The sequence below is a fragment of the Nematolebias whitei genome, chromosome 17 (genome assembly GCF_014905685.2).
Source record: "Nematolebias whitei isolate Nwh7 chromosome 17, NemWhi1, whole genome shotgun sequence".
Classification (NCBI taxonomy): domain Eukaryota; kingdom Metazoa; phylum Chordata; class Actinopteri; order Cyprinodontiformes; family Rivulidae; genus Nematolebias; species Nematolebias whitei.
In genome coordinates, this window is record NC_056514.1 from 25,754,650 (window position 1) to 25,768,108 (window position 13,459).

At 37.8% G+C, this 13,459-nt stretch overlaps 1 protein-coding gene across 1 annotated transcript in view; it reads right to left on the reverse strand.

Moving 5' to 3' along the window:
- Nucleotides 1-13,459, reverse strand: part of erbb2 (erb-b2 receptor tyrosine kinase 2) — a 31,401-nt gene that overhangs the window by 7,965 nt on the left and 9,977 nt on the right. The window contains exons 2-12 of the mRNA XM_037691423.1: nucleotides 10,830-10,981; nucleotides 10,499-10,679; nucleotides 10,218-10,358; nucleotides 6,452-6,517; nucleotides 6,248-6,363; nucleotides 6,003-6,144; nucleotides 5,773-5,901; nucleotides 3,963-4,104; nucleotides 3,111-3,184; nucleotides 2,903-2,993; nucleotides 2,115-2,317 (exon numbers count right to left, since the gene is read on the reverse strand). Of these exons, the coding sequence (XP_037547351.1) occupies nucleotides 2,115-2,317; nucleotides 2,903-2,993; nucleotides 3,111-3,184; nucleotides 3,963-4,104; nucleotides 5,773-5,901; nucleotides 6,003-6,144; nucleotides 6,248-6,363; nucleotides 6,452-6,517; nucleotides 10,218-10,358; nucleotides 10,499-10,679; nucleotides 10,830-10,981 (1,437 nt within the window). The remainder of the gene's footprint in view (nucleotides 1-2,114; nucleotides 2,318-2,902; nucleotides 2,994-3,110; nucleotides 3,185-3,962; nucleotides 4,105-5,772; nucleotides 5,902-6,002; nucleotides 6,145-6,247; nucleotides 6,364-6,451; nucleotides 6,518-10,217; nucleotides 10,359-10,498; nucleotides 10,680-10,829; nucleotides 10,982-13,459) is intronic.

A 13,459-nucleotide genomic window follows, 5' to 3' on the forward strand; every position in this document is an offset into this window, starting at 1 on the left:
TATACTTTCCAATTATATGGCAACATGGCTTGCTATACTTTCCAATTTTATGGCAACATGGTTTGCTATACTTTCCAATTATATGGCAACATGGCTTGTTATACTTTCCAATTATATGGCAACATGGCTTGCTATACTTTCCAATTGAATGGCAACACGGCTTGCTATACTTTCCAATTATATGGTAGCATGGCTTGCCATAAGTTCACCAGCCACACATGGTCATTTCATCGCGAGCCGACCGTTCTTGAAAGAGGTAAAATAAAGTTCAGTTAAGCTTCATATGAAACTATACTGTCAGGAAGTGATCCATCGCCCAAATGCACGTTCATTCAGCTGCTGCACTCAGTGGACACGCACGGCTGACGACCCAAACAGGTGAGATCCCAAAGCTGACGTGTGTCAGAGAGGAATTTAATGCGCTTTGACGGCCATGAAAGGACAAACACCCCCTCAGCTCCGATCTTCTGCCCCTTTTATTCAGCCGCTCGTATCCACCGACCGTTAATATATAGCAGTCAAAGCTTAATTAAAAATGTTGGGGGGTGTTGGGCTCGGACCAGTAATTACTGTTAATTTGTCGGATCGGGTGGGGTTTGGAAATGATGGCTACGGGCTGGGGCTGGGTCGGATCGGATTTTTTGGAATGCATCTCTACTCTGAACTCCCACCCCCATCTCTCTCCCCCCACTCGAAAACTGCCGGTACAAACAGCACCAACATAACTGGTTTGTTTCACTTTGGAGTAAGCTGTTTGGGGGAAGAATCAGTTTTGTTTTATGTGTTTCCTTGACTGATGAAGCCTTCTGGATGGAAGGTGAAACGTTTCAGCAAAAAAAAAGAAACTGTCCAGATGACATGACTGAAAATTGTTGGGGGGGTTGGGGCATATATCAAATCCTTCAGCTCGTTCAGGAGAAGGGTGCTATGACTTTTGTTATTGGTGCAACTTTAGCTTTTTGAAATATTTAGCCTTTTCTGCCATTTTTGTTCTCATAGGAAATGAATTGAGCTCATTTTACATCCTTCAAATCATTAGTGTTTACAACCTTTTACTGCTCCTTTCACATTTTGTTCTGGTTCAGCTTCTTTCAGCTTCCTTGTGCAAATTTAAAAAAATTTGGCTACTTTCAGCTGTTTTTCAGCCGTTTTATGATCCTTTCAGATTTTTTCTGCTAATTACAACATTTTTGTGCATCTTCTAACTTCTTTCTGCTCCTTTCAGGTTATTTATGCAAGTTTCAGCTTTTTCTGCTATTTCAGCTAATATTTAGCAGTTTTATGTTAATTTCAGCTTTGTCAGCTAATTCCACATTTTTTTGCACCGATTTAAACTTTTTTCAGCCTAATTCAGCAAAAACATGCTTTATCCACTTCCTTCTTCTAGTTTAAGCTTCTTTCTGTTTTTTAGCTACTTTTCAGATGTTTTTTTTTTTGTTGTTGCTAATTTCAGCTTTTTTCAAATAATTTCTACTTTTTTGTGCTCATTTCTGCTTCTTTCAGCCTAAATGGGCAGACATGTTCTTTCTGCTTTCTTCTGTTAATTTAAGCTTGTTCTACCTTCTCAGCTACCTTCTTAGCATTTTTAGCTAATTTCAACAGTTTTCAGATAAATTCAAGTTTTTTTGTGGTAAGTTCTGCTACTTCCAGCCTAATTAACTAACTTCTTTCTAATTTCAGCTTGTTATGCTCCTTTCAGCTTTTTAATGCTAGTTTCAGTTATTTCAGCTACTATTTAGTTGCTTATGCTTTTTTTTTTAGCCTTTTCAGCTAAGTCCACATTTTTTTTAAGCTAATTTCAGCTCTTTCAACTTCCTTCTGGTAGTTTAAACTTATTTCTCCTTTTTCAGCTATTTTTGCTAATTTCATCATTTCTGTGCTCATTTCTGCTTATTTAACCCTAATTCAGCAAATATGTGTTCCTTCTACTTTCTTCTGCCAAGTTAGGCTTGTTCTTCCTTTTCAGCTAAAATTAAGCATATTTTTAATTTTAGCTGTTTTTCAGCAAGTTCTTTAGCAATAAGCATTCATTTCAACAGGAAATGCAATTTCTCTAGTTTACATCTGCAGTTTGTATGAAGATACGTTGATGTGCATTGCATTTATTCACCTACCACAGATTTGGGGGTCTTTGTTGTGGTTAATGATGAGATGTGGCCCCTGGGTGGGGTGGAAAAGAGTTTTCCAGGACTGAGGATTGGTGTAGCATAACTGAGAGTTGTTGTACAACAAGACCAAACTTCCACTGACTCTGCGAAGTGAGCGGAGCCCAAGAGACTGGATGCGTAGATTCTGGATGGCGAGAGAAAACACCCCCCTAAACAGATAAAAGGAGGTGGTGTGTCACCAGAAATGTTGCAAAAAAGAAAATGTCAAGAATAAAATTAAGCTTTAAAACATGAAAGAAAAACTAAAAAAATGCATTTTTTAAACCATCAGCCACGTTAGATTTCATTTTAAAACTGTGTCCAATAGCAACAATTTGTGGATGCAGCACTAAAGTGCATGTCAGAGACTCTAACTGGCACGAGCTGTACGTCGGAGCAACGAGCTGGCTAATAATTAGCATTTATTACCACGAAAGAGACCAGACTGGTGCAACAGAGGAGAAAAAACAAGTGCAAACAAAGACACAGTGTGAGCAGACGGACATCAACACTGAGGCATGCAGTGACGCACAAGACAGAAAAGAATCCCATATTTGGAATAAATTCAACTGTTTATGTCCAACAGCTGAGTACATATTGAATTATTTGTACCTTTTTAAGAAAAAAAAATGTTTTCAGCTTGTTCCTGGGTTTAACGACATTTAAGCTGATGGTGAACACAGAACAGTTCAGTGTGGGTGCATTCTACTTTAACGGAGGGTTGACGTGCAGAGAAAGCAGTTTAAAGGACTTACATGTAGCGCATCCTGCCTCTGATCACCTTCAGGTTCTCAAACACAGACAGGTTGGTCAACTCCTCTGGCCACGCATCGATGTACAAATACCCTGACACAAAAATCAGGCAAGATTAATTAGACTTCTCTGTGGTTTTAAATAAAAATGGGATTAAATTATGCAGTTTATATGAAATATAATTTTTGGGTAAAAGCTTCAACTTGGTACCTGTGATTTCCTCCAGATTCCTGAAGGCGCTCAGCTGCTCCAAAGTCAGGCCAGAGGTGTTGGTCACAGGGTCCCTGAGAGAATTAAATGCCCCAAGAGGTAATTTGATTTATTAAATGTGTAAAGAAAATCCTCATGTGGTCCCTGAACTGATTCAAACACTCATTGTTTAATGTTTGCTCAGAATGATGGCTGCTTTATAAAATAACTGATAATTTTCTTAAATCGAGTTTGTAAATTTATCTGAATAAGCTGTGTTTGTACAAATAAACAAAACGTGGCGATTCAAGTGAACTTTCTTTCACCTCTACACGATTATCATAATCTAACTTTTATTTACTGATAACATCTTTAGTAATGCAGGTTTGTCCACAAGTCAAAAAACCAAACTGATTTGAAACAAACACTTTTGACTGTACAAGATATAGATAATAGTCACAACTTTTGAAGTCACAGCAACATTTGTCCTAAAAAAGTCCACAGAAAACACTTTTCAATGCAACGGAAATATGCATTAACATTTGTTTTGATCTTTTTGGTTAAATTTAATTTAAATAACAGTGACATCTATGTAAGAACACGAATAAGTAAAGGTGTCTTCTGTTGATGCAAAGAATTTATAAAGATAAAAACACCTCAGAAGTGGATAAAGTCTGAGTTTAAAGCATATTTGCATTCCTATACATGATTTAGCCTAGGTGGCACCTTTTTGATTAACTCACAACGGGTCCAAATGTTGCGTGAACTCAAGTATCTGAAACACAATCGGCTGCTTCTTATTGTTGCTCATGTTAAATTGAGTCCATTGAAGTTTGACTTTTACACCAAAATGTGGGTTATGCCTTTCATTACCTTGCAAAGCTCTGTGGACGAAAAGCAAGACTTCCGAAAATCTTCGAGCACTTTGTGAACTGCTCCACGTTGGCCGACGTTACCATGGTGACGTTCTGATTGCCCACAACGCCTAAGCTGTCCATACCCAGACCATAACACGCTGCAAAAGACAAAAGTTGTGTTTTAATCAATTTATCTTAAATCTAAACCACTAAACTAAACTAACAAAATATTTAAATTTGAGTTTTTGCAATGATTATCACCTTTAGAATAAAATACAAAAAAAAAACATGATTTAAGACGTTTGATAAAAAGCTTTGCTCGAGACGTCAGCTGATGCCAATAACTGAGCCAAAAGTGATGTCTTGTGGTGGACAAGGCTTTTTTCTGATTCTGCCATATGCACAATGCAATGTTCGTGCATTGTGGCCGTCATGATGGATGTGGCTATGCATGCCGTAATATTTTTCATTGCTATTCATACATCCTGTTTTATAAACCTTTACATTGCCATCAATTTCACCTAACCAGCATGTCCACTGACCTCAATTTTATGTAACGATCTACGGTAGTATGATTAGACGTTTGCATCAGTGACCTTCCATGGCCAGATATAAAGATAAACTGAACTAGACAAACTGCATTTCCTGCGAACATGCAGTGTGAATGCTTATCGCAGAAGAACTTGATGAAAAACAGCTGAAATTAGCTAAAAACATTCTGAAATTTAGCTGAAATGGCAGAAGAAAGCAAAAAGAACACATATTTACTGAATTAGGTTTAAATAAGCAGAAATGAGCATAAGAATGGCTGAAATTAGCAAAAAAAAATCTGAAAAGTAGCTGAAATGGCAAAAAGAAGCTTAAACTACCAGAAGGACGCGGAAAGAACTGAAATGAGCTAAAAAATAAATAAATAAATAAAAAGTGGAATTAGCTGAAAAGGCTAATAAAATAATCAATTAGGCGGAAAGTAGCAAAAATTACCATGGAAAACTTGAATTTATATTAAAACAACTAAAATTATTATAAATTATTATATTATAAATTAATTCATTGATACTCGTCTGCTCACACAGACTCATGTTCGTGCTGCTGTTGTTCGGTGTATTGTTTTTGTACTATTAGTGCTTAGTGTATTCTTAGTTTAGCACATTTCTTAGTTCATATTTTAGATCTTATTACTGTTTTTCATTACAATTTATACTTTTGTTGGATGTAACTGGGACCTTGAGTACACAATTTCATTCCACCACATGTACCACATGCGGTGGAACAACAAGTAAAGACACTTTGAAATTATCTAAAAATGCTAAAAAACTAGATGAAAAGTTGGAACAACCTTAAATTAGAAGAAAACAGAAAGAACATGTTTGCCCAATTATGCTGAAAGAAGCAGTAGTACATAAAAAGTGGGAAGTAGCTGAAAGTAGCTGAAAAAAAGTTTAAATTTGCACAAGGAAGCTGAAAGAAGCTGAAGCAGAACAAAACGTGAAAGGAGCAGTAAAAGGTTGTAAACAGATGTAAAGATTTGAAGGATGTAAAATGAGCTCAATTAAGTTTCTATCAGGAACAAAGTCGCAGAAAAGGCTAAATATTTCAAAAAGCTAAAGCTGTACCAATACCAAAAGTCATAGCAGGATTGTCCTGAAGTAGCCGAAGGTTTTGATATATGACTTGTTGAAATAGCACAAAAATTGTGGCACGAGAGCAATGCAAGAAAAACGTATGGAAGAAAAATGGATCACACTAAAGTGAATCCTCCATAAACATTCACACAGTAAACACTTAAGTGTTTGTAAACAGTGTTCAAATGTGTGACACCTCACCTTCGGAGCAGTCTTTTTCACACTTTTCACATTTCTGCGTCTCGTTGCCGTCAGGCTCAATGATGATTTTTTCCCGATTGTCTAGGGGGCAATTCAAAGTGCAAGCCACTTCCATGACCAGATAGTTATCTACAGAGAGGGAGACAGAGTTCAAAGGGCTGTCAGCTGGAAAACTCAACCTTAGCCGATCGGTTTCAGATGAATTTCCTGTTGATTTATCAAGTTCTTACAGGGGCACTTCTCGATGCAGGTGGCTCCAAAGTTTAACTTCTTCTTGGGGTTGGGTTTGTTCTGATAGGCTTGTTGGTCGTAGGTGATGGCTGAAGGGCAGTTTTCCTTACACACACCGTCTTCGTTGACGTGACGACATGCCTGACAAGAAAAAGGAAGGAGGAAACATTCAGTTGTGATAAACAAGAACTATCTGACAACATCAGAAGATTACTGTGTGGATAAAAGTGTGTGAAACACTTACCAGGCAGTCTGTGTCCTTGGGTCCGGTGCAGCCTGCAGCACACTGTCTGTGACAGCAGTCATTAGGAGAAGGACCTTTACAACGCTGGCAACCACTCGCACAGTTAATGCGAGTTACTTCAAACAAAGAACACAAAAGGCCAACAGTTTAAGAAACCCAGACTTTTCCTTTTAAGAATCAAACTATTCTGTGATTCAAACTCACATGTCTGGCAGTCCTGCGCAGTTTCTCCCCAGCACCTTTCTTCACATGCAGAAGAACAACTTGGGCCTGTGCCAGAAAGGAAAAGAAGCAAAGGCAGCAAATGAAATCTGAGCACACAGTTAACCAGAGATAAAATAAATAAAAAGGCCCGACTCAGATGTCTACAGTCATGCTGGCTGATTCATTGTCCTCAGGCCACAGCTATGCTTCATCAGAACTACTTGTCTGACCGTTGAACTTTACAACCTCTGGTAAGAATTAAAAAAAAATCTATGGTTAATTTACAGTTGAATACTCAGTATTTATTTATTTGTCTGGGTAAGTTTTATAAAGAAAACAATTATCGGATTATCATTTTTAATCTTAGAAGAGGAATAAAAGAATGTCCCTGCAAGTAAGAACATGTCCAACTATGCAAATGTTCCTAATTAAAAAAAAAAAAAAAGGGGCATATGCAGAATTTAACCAGCTCTTGCACCGGCCTGATTGACAGGAAATATGGTCCTTAAACGAGAGCTGTCAGCTGAAACATGAAAACGATGACAGGATCTCTTACAACAAAAAATATTCACAGAGTGAGGCCGACGATGTTAGCTGTGCCGGTCGGCTTAGAGTGAAATACATATGCAACCCCCCTCAAAAGTTTAGCAATTAAAGTTTCTTCGAAGAGCAAGATTCTTCTTTGGATGAATTCCTCATGAGTTTATTGATCCATAAAAGCAACAATGAAAATGTATGATGTAGTATTTGTGTGTAACACCATATGTTGCTAAGCCTGCCATGTCACAAATATTCAATCCCTACATAATGTTATTTCTAAAGCTGTTTGACAGTTTATCTGGCCTAACGTTGAGTTGAATCATAATGAAGCCACTGGAAAGTAGATAATGAGCCTTCATTTGCTTCAGCTCTGGGTGAGTTGCAATGATGGGAAAGACAAAGGTGCATTCAGAAAAACTGAGAGGAGATAATTTCATTACACCTGAAGGACTTTGGGTACAAAAAAAGATTTAACATTCCAAAAGAACCCAATGGGAACATTATAAGAACATTTAAAACTTGTGGAACAGTTGCAAACCTGATGACCATGGAAGAAAGCCCAAAATTCCATCCAGACCTATGATCAATTTAGTCAGGACAGCTAAGAAAGACTCTTGTGACTGCAAGACACCTAGAGGATGATATGAAGGCTAGTACTAGTGCTTCAATGGCAACATAAGGCGTGCACTGCATAAAGAAGGTCTTCATGCTCAAACTCCACTTTTGACAAGGACCATCAAGCCATGCTTACGATCGGAGGAATACAATCCCTACAGCCAAGTATAGATCATTGATGATGTGGTGCAGCTTTTTTGCGGCAGGAAATGGCAATCTTGATCATGTACCTGGAATCACAGATTCCCAGAAATATCAGGCCATTTTGAAGAAGAATGTGACGCCTTCTGTCAACAACTTAAACTTTGAGGATCACTGGACTTTCCAGCAAGGCAGCAATGCCAAGAACCCCTCCAAGTCAACCAAAGCTTGCTTGATAAAAAGATCCTGGAATGGCCTGGCCTTCTCATCACCAGATTTAAATCCAAATGAAAATCTTTGGTGGGATTTAAAGAAGGCAGTTGCAGCAAGAAAGCCATCAAACATCACTCAGCTTGAAGCTTTTGCGCGTGAAGAATGGGAACAAATTCCAGGCGAGAGGTGTAGGAAGCTTGTCAGCACATATCGAAACGTTTTGTTGGCAGTTATAAAAGCTAAAGGATGCTCCACAAAATACTAAAGGGAGATGAATAGTACTGCACACTCGCATATGTTGAGTTACATTTTTCATTTGGACTTCAAAGGTCAACTTTTGTTGTCACATTGGTTCAAATATGTATTTTGTTGCTCAATGAGATGTTCTTTTTAGGTGTTCCACTGTTGCCTTTGTGCTTGCTCAGGATGGGAGACTGGGACGAAATGAAGATTCAGCGTAATCTGCTGGCTTCCTTAGATAGAGAACTTTTTCTTAGAGATGCATGATATTGGATTTTTGGCCGATATCCGATATGTTAAAACTTATTTGGCCGATAACGGATACAAATACCAATTTTTTTTTTTCCTAGACCTACTTAGAGACTACATAGCTTTCTCTGCTGTGGAATTACTATACTACATTATTCAGCATGGTCTTTGTCTTTGTCAATTTGTCCTGCTACTAAATGCAGATGCCAAAAAGGGGACTGAAAATGATGCAACATTTCAACTTGGATTATGTATGTCAAATTTTGTCAATGGGTTGTCATACAAAAACAGAGTCATATATATATAAACAGCACCTTTTAACTAGGTGAGTTATTTTGATGGAATGGCCGATGTCCGATATTTAACTTTAACTGCAATATCATCCAATACCGATACCATGCCGATAATACTGTGCATCAATAATATTGTGCATCCCTACTTTTACTACTTGATTTTTTATGTTTTTGTAAAGTACCCCGAGATGATTTATATTGTGACTTGGTGCTATATAAATAAACCAAATTGAATTTGTCATTTATTGTCATCCACACTACTAAAATATCTCTCAAGGCTGAGAGGGTTGAATAACTCTGATTGCACTGTACATACAAAACACACAGCTAGAATAAGATTAAATTCAAAGAAATTTGCCTTAAAAAATTTAAAAACAAGGCAGAAAAACAGAGTAACTGCTGTGATCTAACAGTAAGAAGTCATTTAAAGGTGAGGAGTTAAAAAACAAAGGAATTACTTATGTATGTTGTCTTTAATACCTAAAAGAGTTATAGTTGTCAAGAGAAGCATGCACTGTGGATAACTGAGAAAGTAAGTTTTTAAATATGAATTTGTATTTCCCATGATTCCTGAACAAAATAACTTCATTTCCCAGCAGACATTAATGATGCAGGGTTGCATGTCAGGTACACAACCAGGAGAGGTGGTGATCATTACTTCTTTGGAAAATACATGATGTATCCTGAAACTGTGGATTGTATTTTAAATCAATTGAAAGTAGATCTGGATTTGAAGTTTTTTTTTTGTTGTTGTTTGTTTTTTACGTAAGATAATGCATCTTTCCACAAGAAGCTAAAAAGAGTTACAACTTTTATTTCAGGAAATTAGGCACAAGCTGTCTGGAGCTTTTAGTCTGACTCAAACTGATCGAGAGAAAATAAATAAAAAAGATTTGAGGAGGAAGATTTAGCTGAGGAAGAGCTTTGGGTTTTTCCATTTGTGATGCGTCAAAAAATGTAATTGTATTTATGCTGTTATAAAAACCAGACAAGGTTCAAAAACTTGATTATAACAGTTTTTACTTCCATTATTTGTCTTCTACTTGATCAGAAACTAAATTTATATTTAGAATAAATAAATGGTTGGTTTTGTTTAAAAGAGCTAAAACATAATTCTGATGTGAACTCCTGCTATAAATGTCAACACTTTTAGTCAGACTCACACAAAGTTTATTCAGGAATGTGACTGGCTGGACTGGAGTCTATGAAAGTGACCAATCGTGTCAAACCCAAAGAAATGAGTTTAAAGATGTATTAAAGAGAGCTAATAATATATCACAAGGTGGCAGAAATTTTAATCAATTAAAAGTTGCATATTGTTTGATATGCCTTAAAGCACTTCCAGGCTCCCCCCTGGGGTTTTCCACATTTATGAGTTGAAGTCACATGGTGCAGCGCTAACTGTCTCTAACTGTCTGAGATTTCTTTATCTGTGCCTCACGGCTTGTCGTTTACATTACAAATTAGTTACGTACAATTAGGGGCCCGAAACTGCAGCCGGGGCGGTTTGGACTTGGTGTCCTGCTCGTCCAAAGTGTCACTCCAATTGATGCGCTGGGGGTCTGGGAAGCACAGCTGGGGGTTCCCCCAAATATACACGCTACCCAACAGGATCTCTGCAGGAAAGACACAAAACAAGAAATGCAAACTTCGCTTTTCAAATTCTTGCAGTGAGTAGGAACATAGCTGGCAGCAGATAGAGAAGAGGCAAAACGAGTCATGCAAGCAGAAGAACTCTGCTAATCTTTTAACTGACCTGTGAGGCTACGGAGCCGGAGGGTCCTCAGGCCCTGATTGGCCAGAGTGTTATCCAGCACAGCCAGGGCATAGCTGGAATTGTACAACTGGCTGCCTCTTATGATCCGAAGGTTGTCCAGAGGCACCAAGCTCACTGAGACATTTGCAACGAGTACATAACCCTGCACCTCTCTGATCCCCTGGTGAGGAAGGAGTAAAGACAAAAATAAAGAGTAAGAAACAAAAGGACTGACATAAAACCAAGCTAACAAACAGAAAGCCCTATTTATTTCCATGTTTTAGAATATGTAGATGGTTGTACTGTGTGAGGACATTCCCTCAAGTTGTACCTGAAAGAAGGAGAGGTCAGCGTTTCCGTGAAGGTGTGTAATCTCCAGGTTGCCATGGACGACCTGGCAGCCGGTGTAGAGTAGCCTCAGGATCTCGTAGTGATTTTCCAGGCTGGAGGGTAGCGCTAGTTTCATGTCTGTACCCAGACACACTGCAACACAGATTACATAATCCCACTTACTGACCCAACAAGACACACACACACACAAAAACTGTAAATTACTCTTAATGCTACACACTTTTCCCTGATTTTTAACAAAAGATTTAACGTTTGTGCAAAAAGACAACTGAGACTTTTGTAACAAGTACATAAGCCTGATTGCACAATATAAATATGAATAATCGACTGACCTATATGGGCTGAACAGAACCACATTTATTGTGTTTCACCTCGAAACAATAAGGAATCTAAATGCATGAATTATTTATTTTTCAAGCCCCTGACAGATATTTTCCTGTCCAAACACAAATGGATGCAAATGTAGATGGGACTGCAGAACATGAAAAACACTTGAAATATTATTGTTGAATGTTGCAATGAAAATAGAAATTGTATTAATGCACTCAGGCGGCTGAGACGAGCTGGTCTGGGAAGCTCAGTCCTCACCTCCTACAAATGTGCAGTGGAGAGCATCCTGTGCTCCAGCAGTGTGTGGCATGGAGGCTGCACAGCTGCAGAAAGAAAAGCTTTGCAGAGAGTGGTGAAGGCTGCACAGAAGTCTGTTGGAGTCACACACCCCCCCCCACACCGTCACAGACATTTACACCTCCAGATGCAGGAAGTGAGCCACCTGCATCATGAAGGACCACACTCACCCAGCACACACACTTTTTGCCCTGCTCCTCTAGGGCAGGAGGTTGAGGAGCATTAAGTGTAGAACTACTAGACCATATATGTCAAACTCAAGGCCCAGGGGCCAAATGTGGCCCTCGTTGACGTCTTATCTGGCCCCCAAGATGTTATTTTAAATGTAAAATACTTTTACCATTTTAAATTTTTCAGTAATCTTTGATTATGATGTCAAAAGTACAACAGAGAACATCAAATGAGACGAATCAAACTCTTGTTGAGGAACCTGCAACCAAGAAAAGATGTTGGTATCTAACTTGAGTTAATGTAGATTCTGAAACCGGCCCTTAGTTTGAAAAATGTTTTAATTTTGGGCCCCTTTTGTAAGTGAGTTTGACACCCCTGCACTAGACTGAGGAACAGCTTCTACCCTGAAGCTGTCACACTCATAAATCCCTAACCAGGATTATCACTGTGAAAAAACAAATCACTGTAATGTCACTTCGAGTGGTGATATATGCTGCTGATTATTTCATGCTGCTGATTATTTCATGCTGCTGTATTCATTCGTACTCATCTACTCACACAGATTCATGTTCGTGCTGTTGTTGTTCGAAGTATTGTTTTGTACTATTAGTGTTCAGCATATATCTTAGATCTTTTGGCGTATCTTATTTTATATCTTAGATCCTTATTTACTGTTTCTTTTTACACTATATATTTTTGCTATTGTTGGATGTAACTGGGACCCTGTGTACGCAATTTTGCTCCACCTCATGTACCACATGTGGTGAAATGACAATAAAACCTACTTGAACTTGGTCAGTTTCCAGTTTCCAGGCATGTGAAAAGGTCAGTATCAAAACCACTAAATGTTTCATCATATTGTTCCTACAGTGTAAATGCCTTTCAATGAAATACCAAAAACAGTGCATACTTTTATTTCCCTTTGGGTCATGAAGTGTGCAGAGTACTGCTCCGAGCTGTCATTCAGTTATGGACAGTAGTAACCGAAAGGGAGAATTCCCCGACATATTTATGCTCTATATAAAAAAACGATAGTTGTGTACTTTATTTTGTCCCAGATAGTACTGTAATAGTAAAGAAAAACAGAGTAATAGTCAGTCGTGGCTTGTCTAATCAAGGATCAACACCCATCTCTCTCTTTTTAGTGTGACCGTTTTAAACTAATGTTTGCAGCAAGCTACAAGTGTTAGCATGTTGCAGGTGAAATATTCAACTGACATTAATTAGCTGGTTTTTCGGGCTCCCCGTATTACTTTACAAAGTTGAACAACACAGATGTCGTGATATTCAGCACATTTGTTTTAGAACTATAAATAAACGTATCTGGTCCTATAGTTTTGTTTTGGTCTTCTACTTTTTTGTCTGTTTATTTAAAAAAGGGTCTGATGACTCTGGTGTTTTGGTGAACACCTATTTTAAATTAATTAAAATTTAATCTTAATGCTTCTAATTGAAAAAAATAAAATCAGCCTTTAATGTTGAACATTATAAATAAATACAAGTTGATCGTAAGATGGTTTAAAATCTGTTCTGAGTGCAGGAAAAGCTCACACTGACTTTAAACAGAATAACATGTTTACTTGTGCTCTCCCTGGCATCCTTTTAGGCTCTGTACATCAAAATTATAAGTAAACTGAAAATATTATTATACTAAGCATTATTAAACCTAAAGTATAATCAATATTGAGCAATATGCACTGTATAGTATTTCCACTTTAAAGTAATTATAGGCTATATGTCTTTAAGTTGTTTTATTACCATGAAACTTTTGTTCAAGTTTATCATATTGTCAGAATCTCATACTGGCCCATG